The sequence below is a fragment of the Halichoerus grypus genome, chromosome 1 (genome assembly GCF_964656455.1).
Source record: "Halichoerus grypus chromosome 1, mHalGry1.hap1.1, whole genome shotgun sequence".
NCBI classification, from domain to species: Eukaryota; Metazoa; Chordata; class Mammalia; order Carnivora; family Phocidae; genus Halichoerus; species Halichoerus grypus.
Window position 1 is genome coordinate 154524520 of NC_135712.1, and position 17226 is coordinate 154541745.

A 17226-nucleotide genomic window follows, 5' to 3' on the forward strand; every position below is an offset into this window, starting at 1 on the left:
ATTGGCAGTAAAATATATATACACATACTTCAGAATAGAAGTTAAGTGTCAGCTTATATTGGTGTAATACTTTAAAATTGTTTTGAATGCTTGATATATGTCATCAGGTTCTCTCTGAGTAACCATTTGAATGGCAGCACTCCCTAACAATTGTGGCATATGTGTGTGATTAAAGAACCAAATGAGGAATCTACTTGGGTATGCTGGGTTCTGAGCTCCAGTGTAGTACTCTGTCCTTGGAGGACTTGAGCTGATATTCACCAGCTACTAATGCTGGTAGTATATAATGTTTAGAGAAGTAGATAGTTCTGTGTAGAATCCTTTATAATGTTCAAGCTCTGTTTGCTTTATAATAGAAAACTTCCTATACTGGATCCTGGAATGATGAAGTCAGAGATCTGTGCTTCCTTATCAGCAGGTAAAATTTGACATTTTCAAAATATGCAGTATTGAAGTATCTTTTTATATCTCTATTTGGGCCTAGTCAAAATTAATTCATTAAATAGGAAGCTCTTCATTTTAGAGTCTGTTAACTATATGTTTTACGGTTTGTCAGTTTTCCTCAGTTTTAATTGCTTGGTTGGCAGATAAGATTTTGAGAAATTTTCCATTTGATTAGTTAGTAAATAACTTTGTTAGCTTTATCTACAAAGGATAGATCATTGACCTTAGAAACTTTTGTGGCCTTATTTTGAAATGGAAATATATGTTTAAGCTTTATCACATTTTAAATCTGAATCCTTATTAGAATTTTTTATAATTAACAGTTAATCATAAGTTTAAATACTTGGATCCTTACTTCACAGGAAATATTTTGAAAGTTAATTGTATTTTGATTTTCAAGTTTTAAAAATATATTGAACGTAGCTGGACATAAACATTTTTACATTTATCTTGATATATCTCAATTATGTCTTAGTGCCAATTCTTTTTATATCGTATAGTGGAGTTATTTTAAAAGAGAGGGAGGAATAATTGTATAGTTTGCTGAAAACTACTTCACATTGGTCACATTGGACTTTAAAAGAGTCTCTGAATTCTAACTCATTTTTAGAATAATCTTTGAATGATTTACTTATTTTGCTGTATAAAGTTTCTACAGTTGAATATTATTTCTTTTCAGCAAATGAGTTAAAACATGATTCCAAAGGTGAAAACATTTCCTTAGGGGAAGTTACTAATGAGACCTGTGAAAGTGAAAAGCTGGGAGACTTCAGTGAACACATAAAAAGTTCAGACTTGGATGAAGAGGTACTAGGGAATCTTGTATTTTGTTATTTCCTGGTCTAAATCGTGGTAATGCAGAAATTCATCTTAACAGTGCTGTCAGTAGTTCAGACCTGGATGAAAAGGTGCTGTGGAGAATCTTTTTTTTTCTTTAAATTCAATTAGCCAACATATAGTACATCATTAGTTTCAGATGTAGTATTCAATAATTCATCAGTTGCATATAACACCCAGCGCTCATCACATCATGTGCCCTCCTTAATGCCCATCACCAATTACCCCATTCCACCACCCACCTCCCCTCCAGCAACCCTCAATTTGTTCCCTATAGTTAAGAGTCTCTCATGGTTTTTCTCCCTCTTTGATGACTTCCCATTCTGTTTTTCCTCCCTTCCCCTATGGTCCTCTGCACTGTTTCTTATATTCTACCTATGAGTGAAACCATATGATAATTGTCTTTCTCTGATTGACTTATTTCACTTAGCATAATACCCTCCAATTCCATCCATGTCAGACTGAATGGTTAAGTATTCATCCTTTCTGATGGCTCAGTAATAGTCCATTGTATATATACACCACATCTTCTTTATCCATTCATCTGTTGATGGACATCTAGGCTCTTTCCACAGTTTGGCTATTGTGAACATTGCTGCTATAACCATTGGGGTGCAGGTGCCCCTTCGGATCACTACATTTGTATCTTTTGGGTAAATACCCAGTAGTGTAATTGCTGGGTCGTAGGGTAGCTCTATTTTTAACTTCTCGAGGAACCTCCATACTGTTTTCCAGAGTGGCTGTACCAGCTTGCATTCCCACCAACACTGTAAGAGGGTTCCCCTTTCTCCACATCCTCACCATGGCTGTTGTTTCCTGAGTTGTTAATTTTAGCCATTCTGACTGGTGTGAGGTGGTATCTCATTGGGGTTTTGATTTGTATTTCCCTGATGCCAAGTGTTGTGGAGCATTTGTTCGTGTGTCTATTGGCATTTGTATGTCTTCTTTGGAGAAATGCCTGTTCATGTTTTCTGCCCATTCCTCAACTGGATTGTTTTTTGGGTGTTGAGTTTGATAAGTTTTTTAGAGATCTTGGATACTAGCCCTTTATTTGATACGTCATTTGTAAATATCTTCTCCCATTTTGTAGGTTGCCTTTTAGGTTTGTTGACTGTTTCCTTTGCTGTGCAGAAGCTTTTGATCTTGATGAAGTCCCAGTTGTTCATGTTTGCTTTTGTTTCCCTTGCCATTGGAGACAGATGTTGCTGTGGCCGAGGTCAGAGAGGTTGCTGCCTGTGTTCTCCTCTAGGATTTTGATGGATTTCTGTCTTTTGTTGAGGTCTTTCATCCATTTTGAGTTTATCTTTGTGTATGGTGTAAGAGAATGGTCCAGTTTCATTCTTCTGCACGTGGCTGTCCCAATTTTCCCAGTGCCATTTATTGAAGAGAGATTATCTTTTTTCCATTGGATATTCTTTCCTGCTTTGTCAAAGATTAGTTGACCACAGAGTTGAGGGTCCATTTCTGGGTTGTCTCTTCTGTTCCATTGGTCTATGTGTCCATTTTTATGTCAGTCCAATACTATCTTGATGACTACAACTTTGTAATAGAGCTTGAAATCAGGCATTGTGATGCCACTAGCTTTGCTTTTTTTTTTTTTTTTCCAACAATCCCCTGGCTATTCAGGGTCTTTTTTGGTTCCATACAAATTTTAGGATTATTTGTTCTAGCTCTGTGAAAAATGTTGATGGTATTTTGATAGGGATTTCATTGAATGTGTAGATTGCTCTGGGTAGTATAGACATTTTAACGATATTTGTTCTTCCAGTCCATGAGCATGGAATGGTTTTCCATTTGTTTGTGTCTTCCTCAATTTCTTTCATACGTGTTCTGTAGTTTCCAGAGTACAGATCCTTTACCTCTTTGGTTAGGTTTATTCCTAGGTATCTAATGGTTTTTGGTGCAATTGTTAGTGGGATCTGTTCCTTAATTTCTCTTTCTTACGGTCTCATTGTTAGTGTATGGAAATGCTACTGATTTCTGTGCGTTGATTTTGTATCCTGCCATATTGCTGAATTGCTGTATGAGTTCTGGCACTTTTGGGGTAGAGTCTTTTGGGTTTTCCACATAAAGTATCATGTCATCTGCAAAGAGTGAGAACTTGGCTTCTTCTTTGCCAATTTGAATTCCTTTTATTTCTTTTTGTTGTCTGATTGCTGAGGAACCTCCATACTGTTTTCCAGAGTGGCTGTACCAGCTTGCATTAACAGTGGTCAGAATGGGCATCCAGTCGTGTTCCTGATCTTAGGGGAAAAGCTCTCACTTTTTCCCCATTGAGAATGATATTCTCTGGGGGCTTTTTGTAAGTAGCTTTTATGATATTGAGGTATGTTCCCTCTATCCCTACACTGTGGAGAGTTTTAAACAAGAAAGGTTGCTGTATTTTGTCAAATGCCTTTTCTGGATCAGTTGAGAGGATCATATGGTTCTTGTCCTTTCTTTTATTAATGTGATGTATCACGTTGATTGATTTGCGAGTGTTGAACCATCCTGGCAGCCCAGGAATAAGTCTCACTTGGTCAGTGAGTAATCCTTTTAATGTACTATTGGATCCTGTTGGCTAGTATCTTGGTGAGAATTTTGGCATCCATCTTCGTCAGGGATATTGGTCTTTGTCTGGTTTTGGGATCAAGGTAATGCTGGCCTCATAGAACAAGTTTGGAAGTTTTCCTTCCATTTCTATATTTTGAAACTGTGGAGATTCTTTTGCATTTTCTTATTTCTTGGTCTGAATAGTTGTAATACAGATTCCTCATAACAGTATGGTCAGGTGATAAGTTTAACTTACTTATTGAGTAAAAGAATCACATCATTCTGGCCAGAGGATATATTGTTTGATACTTTGTATAAGCACACTATCAACAGGTTTCCTTTGTCTGGGAAAGTGGGGTGTTTAATTATGTATTTAGCCTTTTTTTTAGTATCCTGAAGTTGATCTCAAACTTACGTAAATCTAAATTGTTACATATTTTCTTGCCTCATTAAACACAGAGTACTGAATATCATTTGATCTTTGAAATTTAAGAATATCATAGTACCTGAGGGCTATGAATGCACGTATCAGCTATTTAACCACAGACATAGAAGGCATAGGAATTGGAGCTAAACCTAACTCGACGGTGGAACATACCGTTGGCATATGATATGAGGAAAAATTTAGATATCAAGTATATTCTTGTTTTCTGCCAGAAAAAGTGTGTGATTGTCTTAACCTTTTGCATAATTTAATTGACTCCTAGGCAACTATTTCATATTTTCTTTTTTCTCATTATTCCTTCTTATTCATCCTCACAGCTGATAGTCTAGTTTTCTACTTCACCAAAAAATTTGAAGTAACTGGAAAAGAACTTCCTAATTCCCTACCAATACATTAGCCCCCTTAACCTGCATCTGCTCCCAAAACTCCAGCTTCTCCTCAATTACAGTAGATGATCTAGCCAAGGTTATTTCTTCCACCTGTGTGTTAAAGTCCATCTCTTCTCTCTCTTAAAATACTACTCCAGTAATTCTTCTTTTATTATGGGATTATTCTCATCAATATATAAACATGCTGTTCTCTCATCTTCAAACAAAACAAAACAAAACAAAATAAGATGATTCCATAGTCCGATTTTTCTTTTCAGCTGTCATCCTATTTCTCAAAGGCTTATCTTTACCCACCATCTCTAGTTTCTCTCCTCTGGTTCTCTTGAACCCATTCCAAAGTTATTTGCCTTCACTGCAACTAAAACTATCCTTAAACTCTCCAGTGACCTCCTTGTTGCTGGATCTAATGGACATTATCTGTCGTAATCTTACTTGACCTATCATCTTTATTTGTCACAGTTGATGACACTTTCCTTAAAACCCTGACTTTCAGGGTAGACATACATGCCTGGTTTATTTTCCGCCTTTTTGTCTGCAACTTCCCAGTTGATTTTGCTGGTCTCTCCTGATCTCCCTGACCTCTACATATTGGAGTTACTCAGAGCCTAGACCATGATGTGTTCTTTCTTATCTAGATTTGCTCATTAGATGGTCCCATCCAGCTTCATTGCATTAAATGCCATCTCTGTGCTAAGACTCAAATTTATAACTGCATCCTGAACTACTTCTATGAACTGCAGACCTTTATGTCTAGTTGCCTACTGAATTTGTCCATTTACATGTCCAATTGGACAACTTAACATGTTCAAACTGGATTCCTGAAATACCTATATACAGCCTATTAGAGACTCATTTCAGATGTAAGGACACACATAGACTGAAAGCAAAGGAATGGAAAAAGATGTTCCTTGAAAATGGAAACAAAAAGCTGGTGTAGCTATACATATATCAAACAAAATAGACTTTAAAACAGAGAGTGTAATTAAAGACAAAGGCAATACATAATGATAAAGTAGTCAATCCAGCAAGAAAATATAACATTTATAAATATATATGCACCTAACATAGGAGCACCAGAATATATAAAGTAGATAATAACAGACCTAAAGGGATAAATAGACAGCAATACAATAATAGTAGAGGACTTTAACATCTGACTTACATGGGTCATCAAGATTGAAAATCAATAAGGAAACATAAGCCTTAAGCGACATATTTAAGATGAGATGGACTTAATAGATATATATGGAACATTCCATCTAAAAACAGCAGAATATACATTCTTCTTAAGTGCACACAGAACATTCTCTAGGATAGATAATGTGTTAGGCCACAAAGCAAGCCTCAATAAATGCAAGAAAATTTAAATCATATCAAGCATCCCTTCCTACCACAATTGTATGAAACTAGAATTCAGTTACAAGAAGAAAATTGGAAAAATCACAGATAATCTGGAAATTTAACAACATGCTACTGAACAATGAACAGGTCATAGAAGAAATCAAGAGAGAACTCAAACAGTAACTAGACACAATGAAAACAGAAATAGGGCATACAAAAATCTATGCAAAAGCAGTTCTATGAGGGAATTTCATAGCATTCAGGTCTACCTCCAGAAACAAGAGAAATCTCAAACAACTTAACTGTACACCTAAAGGAACTAGAGAAAGAATAAACAAAGCCAAAAGTTAATAGAAGGAAGGAAATAATAAAGGTCAGAATGGAAATAAATGAAATAGAGAATAAAAAGGCAATAGAAAATATCAATGACTCATAAGAGATGGTTCTTTGAAAAGAGAAAATTGACAAACTTTTGGCTGGACTAACCAAAAAAAAAGGGGGGGGGGCTCATAAATAAAATCAGAAATGAAAGGAGAGGACTTATAACTGATACCAAAGAAATACTATGAACAATTAATTATGGGCCAACAAACTGGACAACCTTGAAAAAAATAAATTCCTAGAAACATGATCTTCCAAGAGTGAATTATGAAGAAATAGAAATTCTGATTACAACAATTACTAGTAAGGAGATTGAATCAGCAATCAAAAACCTCCCAACAAATAAAAGCAGGACCAGACAGCTTCACTGGTGAATTCTATCAAACATTGAAAGAAAATTTAATACCTACACTTCTCAAATTTTTCCAAAAAATTGAAGAGACCGGAACATTTCCAGACTCATTTTACAAGGTCAGCATTATTGTGACACAAAAATCAGACATGGATACCAAAGAAAATTATAGGCTAAAATCCCTAATGATCACAGATGCAGAAATCTTCAACAAAACATTAGCAAACTGAATTCAATAATATATTTAAAGGATCATACACTATGATTTAGTGGGATATATTCCACAAATGCAAGGATGATTCAACATCCACATATCAATCAGTGTGATATGCCACATTAACAAAATGAAAGATAAAAACATATCTCAATAGATGCAGAAAAGCATTTGACAAAATTCAACATCCATTTATGATAAGAATTGTCAACAAAGTGAGTCTAGAGAGAACGTACCTCCACATATTCAAGACCATATATGACAAACCCACAGCTAAGTCATATGCAACAGTGAAAGGTCAAAAGCTTTCCTCTGAGATCAGGAACAAGACAAGGAATCCTACTGTCCCTTCTTTTATTCAACATAGTATTGGAATCCTAACAAGGACAGTTAGGCAAAAAAAAAAAAGATATCCAAATTGGAAAGGAAGAAGTAAAACTGTCACTATTTGCCAATGTCATGATATCATTTATAGAAAACCCTCAAGACTCCACCAAAAAAAAAAAAAAAAAAAAATACCTGTTAGAACTAATGAATGGGATTCAGTAAAGTTTCAGGATATAAAATTAATATACAAAAAAATCTATTGTGTTTTTATATAGTAATAATGAGCTATCAGAGAAATCCAAAAAATCCTATCTATAATCACATCAAAAAGAGTAAAATGCCTATGAATAAATTTAACCAAGGAGGTGAAAGACCTGTACACTGAAAACTATAAGACACTGATGAAAGAATTTGAAGACACAAACAAATGGAAATATATTCCATTCCCATAGGATTAGAAGAATTAATATTATTTAAATGACCATACTACCCAAAGCAATGTACAGATTCAATGCAATCCCTATCAAAATTCAAATGGCATTTTTCACAGAACTAGAGCAAATAATTCTAAAATGTATATGGAACCACAAAAGACCTTGAATAACCAAAGCAGTTGGTTATTCAAAGAACAAGGATCTTGTTCTGAGGTTTCACACTTCCTTGTTTCAAACTATACTATAAAGCTATAGTAATCAAAACAGTATGGTATTGGCATAAAAACAGACACATGGATCAATGGAACAGAATAGAGAGCTCAGAAGTAAACCACAAGTATATGGTCAATTAATTTATGATAAAGGAGGCAAGAGCATAACAATGGGGAAAGGACAGTCTCTTCAATAAATGACGGAAAAACTGGACAGCTACATGCAAAAGAATGAAAATGGATTACTATTTTATACCTTATAAAAAAATTAACTCGAAATGGATTAATGACTTGAATGTAAGACCTGAAACTGTAAAGCCTAGAAGAAAACATAGGCAGTAATCTTGACATAAGTCTTAGCAGAGTTTTTTTGCATCTGACTCCAAAGGCAAGGGAAACAAAGCAAAACTAAACAAACGGGACCACATGAAACAAAAAAGCTTCTGCATAGAGAAGGACACTATCGACAAAATGCAAAGGCAACTTAATGGGAGAAGACATTTGCATGTCATATATCTGATAAGGGGTTAATGTCCAAAATATATGAACTCCTACAACTCAATAATGAAGAAAACCACAATCTAATTAAAAAATGGGCAGAGGACCTAAATTGTGTTTTCCCAAAGAAGAAATACATTTGGCCACCAGACACATTAAAAGTTGTTGAAAGTCACTCGTTATCAGGGAAATGTAAATCAAAACCACAGTGAGATACCACCTTACACCTGTCTAAATGACTGTTATCCAAAAGACAAGAAATAACAAATGTTGGTAAGGATGTGGAGAAAAAGGAACTTTTGTGTACCGTTGGTACGAGTGTAAATTGGTACAACTACTATGGAAAAAGTATGGAAGTTCCTCAAAATACTAAAAATAGAACTACCATACAATCTAGTAATTCCACTGCTGTGTATCCAAAGAAAACAAAAATATTAATTCAAAAAGATAAATGCACCCCTGTGTTCCCTGCAGTATTATTTACCAGTATTACACTAAGTATGTTGGACAGAGGAAAACAAATACTGCATGATCTCACTTTTAATTGGAATCAAAACAAAACCCGTACTCAAAGATATAGAGAACACATTGGTGGTTGCCAGAGAGGGGGGTTGTGATGGGGCAAAATGGGTGAAGGGGGTCAAAAAATACAAACTTCCAGTTATAAAATAAATAAATATATGGCATAAGGAATATAGTTAATAATACTGTATTCACTTTGTGACAGATGGTATTTAGACCTATTGTGATCATTTTGTAATGTATACAAATGTCAAAGCACTATGATGTATACCTGAAACTGAGGTAATACTTGTATGTCAGTTATATCTCAGTAAAAAATAATTTGTAAAATTTAAAAAAAAATTTTTTTTAAAAACTGAACAGGAGTTCAGTTCTTCTACCAAAAACCAGTTTTTCCAATAATCTTCTCTTTTTCTGTTAATGGAAACTCCGTCCTTTTATAATTACTCAGACTCAAAACCTTGGATTTCCTTACTTTTTCTCTTGGTCCATCCAGACTATAGGGAAAGCCTGCACATTTTACCTCAGATAATGTCTAGAAACTGTCCACTTTTCATCACCCCCACCAACACCACACAGGCCCAAGCTAATGTAATCTTTTGCCTGAATTATTACAGTCACCTTCTAACAGATCTACTTCTAATTTTGCCCTCTTGTAGTTTATTCTCAATACAGCATAAGTTAGATCATGTCATTCTTCTGCTTCCAACTCTCCATTGGTTTCTGTTTTTTTTTTTTAAACTTAATTTTATTTTATTATGTTAGTCACCATACAATACATCATTAGTTTTTGATGTAGTGATCCATGATTCATTGCTTTCGTATAACACCCAGTCCTCCATGCAGTACGTGCCCTCCTTAATACCCATCACTGGGCTAACCCATCCCCCCACCCCCTCCCCTCTAAAACCCTCAGTTTGTTTCTGAGTCCATAGTCTCTCATGGTTCGTCTCCCCCTCCTATTCCCCCGCTGCCTTTATTTTTCCCTTCCTTCTCCTAATGTCTTCCATGCTATTCCTTATGTTCCACAAATGAAACCATATGATAATTGACTTTCTCTGCTTAACTTATTTCACTTAGCATAATCTCCTCCAGTCCCATCCATGTTGATGTAAAAGTTGGGTATTCATCCTTTCTGATGGCTGAGTAATATTCCATTGTATATATGGACCACATCTTCTTTATCCATTCATCTGTTGAAGGGCATCTCGGCTCCTTCACAGTTTGGCTATTGTGGACATTGTTGCTATGAACATTGGGGTGCACATGGCCCTTCTTTTCACTACATCTGTATCTTTGGGGTGAATACCCAGGAGTGCAATTGCTGGGTCATAGGGTAGCTCTATTTTTGATTTTTTGAGGCACCTCCACACTGTTTTCCAAAGTGGCTGTACCAACTTGCATTCCCACCAACAGTGTAAGAGGGTTCCCCTTTCTCCACAGCCTTTCCAACATTTGTTGTTTTTTCTCTTGTCAATTTTTGCCATTCTAACTGGTGTAAGGTAGTATCTCAATGTGGTTTTGATTTGAATTTTCCTGATGGCTAATGCTGTTGAACATTTTTTCATGTGTCTGGTAGCCATTTGTATGTCTTCTTTGGAGAAGTGTCTGTTCATGTCTTCTGCCCATTTTTGACTTATTTGTTTTTTGGGTGTTGAGTTTGAGAAGTTCTTTACAGATCTTGGAAATCAGCACTTTGTCTGTAGTGTCATTTGCAAATATCTTCTCCCATTCTGTGGGTTGCTTCTTTGTTTTGTTGACTGTTTCCTTATTATGATGATAACAGCCAGTATGTACCAAGCCTTTGTTATATGCCAGCCAGCCACTGTTAAACACCTAGCAATGGTTATCACATTTTATCCACATAATATAATGAGGTGCTATTCAGGAGTCCCCAAGACCACCCTCAGATTTAGTGATTTGCTAGAATTTACAGAGAGGTCAGCAAAGCTGTTATAGTCAAGATTGCATTTTATTACAGTGAAGGGATGCACATTAAAATCCACAAAGAGTCACATAGGGCAGAGTCCACAAGAAATCAGGCACAAGTTTCCAGTTGTCTTCTCCCAGTAGAGCCGTGTGGACACTGCTTGCTTCTCCCAGCAATGATGCATGACAACACAGAGAGTATTGCTAGCTAAGAGAACTTACTTGAGCCCTGGTCAGGGTTCTTATTGGGGTCAGTCACATTGGTATGGCTGGCTGGCTGCCTGCGTGGCTGACCTTAGTCACTCAGTCTCTCCAGACCCTCCAAAGGTCAAACTGATGTCACATGACCCAAGGCCCCAGCCATAAATCACATTGTTAGTTTAGACTATCTGGAGTGGCCCAAAGCCCCTACCATTGTTGTATAGGCCCCATACATTGTTAGTATAGACTGTCTGGTCCCAGACCCCCAGTTAAACAAAGACACATTTATCAGGCAGCATATTCCAGAGGCTTAACAGTTACCTCCAAGGAGTAGATCAAAGACCAAACCTTCAGTGTACACAGTATAGACAACTCTGACTTGCTGACATAGTTCTTTACTGGACATGGGGCATGTACTGTTATTTTCTTTTATAGATGAAGAAACTGAGGTTAAGAGTCAGTACCTTGTTGATGGTCGCACAGCAGAGTTCCTTGACTTTATAGCAAGGGTCAGCAGAGTTTTCTTTAAAGGGTTAAATGGTAAATACCTGTGTGACTTTGTGGGCCATATAGTTGCTGTTGCAACTGTTCAACTCTGCCATCGTAGCGTGAATGAAGCCATAGACAATATATAAACAAATAGTGGTTGCTATGTTCAAGTAAGTCTTTATTTACAAAAACAGGCAGCCTGCAGGCTGTAGCTTGCCAACCCTTGCTCTGAAGTATTAAAAAAAAACCCAACAACAGTTTGTACTCTATTCTACTTAAAGCTGAGGAAAAGACTTAATCCATTCACTCCTGCAAGGATAGATTTTAGGAGATGTTTGCCAGAATTCACTGAATTTTTAGCACTGTAAATATTTTAAAGATGCAGAGTATTTTTGGCATAACTTCTAAAAATAATCTATAAAATCGTTTAGTTGCTTCCTAGTATAGTAAGATTTCTTGGTTTTGTTTAGGAGAAGGGGATGATACATTTATTCTTCTAATACCATGGTAAGCCTCAAAGTACCAACTCTTTAGAAAATTCATGACCAGACAATAATATTTGTCTTTAAGATGTCTGGCCCCCAAATTTGGGAATTAAACTTTATCCATCTCTCTCACCTTACATTTTAGGAGTTTGAGGGGATAAATAGGTTAACTTTAGGATATGTGTGACCTACCACTTTTCTGCATTTATGTACAGTTTTCTGTGAATTTTTAGAAATGCTTCCTTATTGATCTATTATATATATGTTAATTTATGTAATAATTATGTAATATATATATGTTCTGTTTTTCCAGAGACCTTGTTTTTATTTTGTCTTGTATATCAGTTATACCCAGAATCCATATGTAACAATTGTTAGGTTTACCATGGTTGTAGTAATTGCTTAATGAATCTAGTTTTGAACTCTAGATAGTGAAAGTGCAAGTATACTTTTTTAAAAAGTTTTTATTTTGAAATAATTGTAGATTCACAGGAAATTGCAGAAGTAGTATAGAGAGGACCTAGGTACCCTTCAGCTAGTTTTCCCCAGTGATTACATCTTTAAGTACAATATCAGAAGCAGGAATCAGATATTAAATGTGAGTATATGTACTTCTCTGTATTTTATTAAGTGGGCGGATTTTTGTAGCCACCACTCCAATCAAGATAAAGAATTATTCCATCACTACAAAGATCTCCCTTATCTTATTCCTTGGTTACACCTTTCTCCCTACCTCTGACATTCCTAACCTTAGCAAACATTAATCTGTTTTCCATCTCTGTGATTTTGGTATTTTGAAATAGATGTAGATTTGCTGAATGTTGGCTAGAAGATTATTAATTTTGTTACTATTTTAAAAGAACCAGCTTTGGTTTTATTGATTGATTTTTTTCTCTATTGCTCTGTTTTCTATTTCACTGACTTCTGCTGATCATTATTTTCTCCTTTTTTCTGCTTATTTGGATTTAATTTTCCCTTCTTTTTGTAGTTTCTTAAGGTTGCAGCTAAGGTCATTGATTTAAAACATTTTCTGAGACAATTTAGTGCTATAAATTTATCCATGAATACTGCCTTAGCAGCATCCCACATTCTTTTAACTTTGAAATGGTTATATATTCACATGCAGTGGTAAGAAAGAGAGAGATCTCATGTACCCTTTACCCAGTTTCCCCCAATGGTAACATTGCAAAACTGTAGTACAACATCACAACCAGGATATTGACGTTAATACAGTCAGAGATACAGAACATTTCCATCACAGCAAGGATCCCTCTTGTTGCCCTTATAGCCATGCCTACTTTCTTCCTGGCTACCCCTAACTGCTCCTTAACCCTTGACAACCACTAATCTGTTCTACATTTCTATAATTTTGTCATTTCAAGAATGTTGCATAAATGGAATCATTCAGAATGTAACGTCTTCAGATTTTTTTTTTACCCAGCGTAATCCTCTGGATATTCATCAAGCTTGTTGCATATATCAATAGTTCATTCATTTTTATTGCTTAGCAATACTCCATGGGATGGGTTACCACAGTTTATTTGAAAGCTCTTCACTCATTGAAGGACATCTGCATTGTTTACAGTTTTTGGCTATTACAAATAAAGCTGCTATAAACATTTGTGTACTGGTTTTTGGTAAACCTAATTTTTAACTTATCTGGGATAAATGCCCATGTCTGCAGTTGCTGGCTGTATGGTAATTGCATGCTAAGGTTTTAACTTAGGTGAACTCAGCCTCCAGATTACTGTTTTGCAGTAATCTTTGTTCAGTTCTTTTAGCCTTAGCTGGGCTGTTTGGAGTCTACCTTACAAAAACATAGTTCAGTGGTCAGCAAGAAATTTGGGTGGAGTTTATGAGCAGATTTCAGGGTTTCCTCTCTTAAGCTCTCTCCTTTCCTGGATTCCCAGCCTTACTTCCCAGTTTCTGACTTTGTCTTAAACTTAGGCTTCTGGTTTGTTGTTTCAGTAAGGCAAATTTTTGGCCTTCTCAAGTAGTTCCAACTAGGACCTGCCTTCAAGAATAAAGCTATGAAAGCAGAAGAGTTAGCCAGTGCGATTCCTTCTTTCCAAGTGTAGACTTCCCTCCAGATTCTGCCAGCTTTTCACATATTTCTAGTGTTTTCAGGCAGAGATTTTTTTATATTTTATCTAGGGTTTATAGTTTTTACCTGCAGGAGGATTATAGCCCAATAAGACATACTCTGCTATTTCTCAAAGTGGACCTATTGTATATTCTTTTTAATTTTATACAAATGGTAGCATTTTATACAAATGGTAACATACCATTTTTTATCTTGCTTTTTAAACTTAATAAATAATGGAGTGTTTCTTTTCAATGTTATGTAATTATGCCTTGTTTTTATAATTGTATAATTATCCACTACATGAATATGCTCTATTCAACAAGTTCCACTGTTGGTGGACACTTGGTTTGTTCCCATTTTTTTGCTATTTAAATATTGCTGCATTATGTATCTTTGAACATAAGGCATTTTGTATATGTGCAAGCATTTTTGGATTCTTAGAAGTAGAATTGTCAGATTGGCCTACATAAAGATGGCTGTGATTTATACTTTCAACAACATTGGGTAAGAATGCCAGTTTTCTCCCTACACACTAACCAACTCAGTATTAAAATTTTTGTCCCATCTGTCTATTTTTACAAATGACTTTTAGTTTTAATTTGCTTTTCTCTTATGAGACTAAGCATCTTTTAGTATGTTGAAAGGCCATTTATGTTTTTTTATGAACATTCTTTTTACGTTTTTTGCCCATTTTTCTTCTGAGATTTTGATCTTTTTTTTACTTGTAGGAACTTTTCATATATTAAACATATTCTTACCTCATTGTCAGGGAAATACAAATCAAAACTACAATGAGATATCCCCTCACACCTATCAGAATGACTAAAATTAACAACACAAGACCAACACATGTTGGCAAGGATGCAGAGAAAAGGGAACCCTCTTACACTGTTGGTGGGAATGCAGACTGGTGCAGTCACTCTGGAAAACAGTGTGGAGGTTCCTCAAAAAGTTAAAAATAGAACTGCCCTTGATTTAGCAATTGCACTACTAGGTATTTACCCAAAGGATACAAAAATACTGGTTCGAAGGGCTGTGTCCACCCCAATGTTTATAGCAACATTATCAACAATAGCCAAATTATGAAAAGAGCCCAAATGTCCATCAACTAATGAATGGATAAAAAAGATGTGATATGCCATAAAAATTAATGAATTCTTGCTGTTTGCAATGACATGAATGGAGCCAGAGAACATTATGCTAAGTGAAGTAAGTCAGAGAAAGACAAATACCATATAATTTCATTCATATATAGGATTTAAGAAAGAAAACAGATGAACATGGGGGAAAAAAGAGAGGCAAACCATAAAACAGACTCTTAACTATAGAGAACAAACAGGGTTGATGGAGGGGAGATGGGCAGAGGTATGGGTTAAATGGTGATGGGTATTAAGGAAGGCACTTGTGATGAGCTCTGGGTACTTATGTAAGTGATGAATCACAAAATTCTACACCTGAAATTAATATTACACTGAATGTTAACTAACTGGAATTTAAATGAAAACTTGAAAGTACAAAAGCACACAAAGATATATTCTTTGTCATATATTCCCACACTTTTTCTTGTTTTTTTGTCTGTGTTCTGACTTGATTTAGGAGTTTTATTTTACCTTGAAGGGGGGTTGTTTTTATGTTTTTTAAAATTTTTTTATTATGTTATGTCACCATACAGTACATCATTAGTTTTTGATGTGTTCCATGATTCATTGTTTGTGTATAACACATCGTGCTCCATGCAGTACGTGCCCTCCTTAATACCCATCATCGGGCTAACCCATCGCCCCACCCCCTCCCCTCTAAAACCCTCAGTTTCTTGGAGTTCATAGTCTTTCATGGTTTGTCTCCCGTTCTGATTCCCCTCCCTTCATTTTTCCCTTCCTTCTCCTAATGTCTTCCATGCTATTCCTTATGTTCCACAAATAAGTGAAACCATATGATAATTGTCTTTCTCTGTTTCACTTATTTCACTTAGCATAATCTCCTCCAGTTCCATCCATGTTGATACAAATGTTGGGTATTCATCCTTTCTGATGGCTGAGTAACATTCCATTGTATATATGGACCACATCTTCTTTATCCATTCATCTGTTGAAGGGCATCTCGGCTCCTTCCACAGTTTGGTCATTGTGACATTGCTGCTATGAACATTGGGGTGCACATGGCCCTTCTTTTCACTACATCTGTATCTTTGGGGTGAATACCCAGGAGTGCAATTGCTGGGTCATAGGGTAGCTCTATTTTTGATTTTTTGAGGCACCTCCACACTGTTTTCCACAGTGGCTGTGCCAACTTGCATTCCCACCAACAGTGTAAGAGGGTTCCCCTTTCTCCACAACCTCTTCAACATTTGTATTTCTTGCCTTGTCAATTTTTGCCATTCTGACTGGTGTAAGGTGGTATCTCAATGTGGTTTTGATTTGGATTTCCCCGATGGCTAATGATGTTGAATATTTTTTCATGTGTCTGTTAGCCATTTGTATGTCTTCTTTGGAGAAGTGTCTGTTCATGTCTTCTGCCCATTTTTTGACTTACTTGTTTTTTGGGTGTTGAGTTTGAGAAGTTCTTTATAGATCTTGGATATCAGCCCTTTATCCATAATGTCATTTGCAAATATCTTCTCCCATTCTGTGGGTTGCCTCTTAGTTTTGTTGACTATTTGCTTTGCAGAAGCTTTATATCTTGATGAAGTCCCAAAAGTTCATTTTTGCTTTTGTTTCCCTTGCCTTTGGAACGTGTTTTGAAAGAAGTTGCTGTGGCCGATGTCAAAGAGGTTACTGCCTATGTTCTCCTCTAGGATTTTGATGGATTCCTCTCTCACATTGAGGTTTTTCATCCATTTAGAGTTTATCTTTGTGTATGGTGTAAGAGAATGGTCCAGTTTCATTCTTCTATATAGCTGTCCAATTTTCCCAGCACCATTTATTGAAGAGACTGTCTTTTTTCTATTGCATATTTTTTCCCGCTTTGTTGAAGATTAGTTGACCATAGAGTGGAGGGTCCATATCTGTGCTCTCTATTCTATTCCATTGATCTATGTGTCTGTTTTGTGCCAGTACCATGCTGTCTTGGTGATCACAGCTTTGTAACATAGCTTGAAATCAGGCATCA

At 36.0% G+C, this 17226-nt stretch overlaps 1 protein-coding gene across 1 annotated transcript in view; it reads left to right on the forward strand.

Moving 5' to 3' along the window:
- TOPAZ1 (testis and ovary specific TOPAZ 1) overlaps positions 1–17226 on the forward strand; it is a 114910-nt gene that overhangs the window by 13152 nt on the left and 84532 nt on the right. The window contains 2 exon segments of the mRNA XM_078074116.1: positions 357–418; positions 1124–1251. Of these exon segments, the coding sequence (XP_077930242.1) occupies positions 357–418; positions 1124–1251 (190 nt within the window).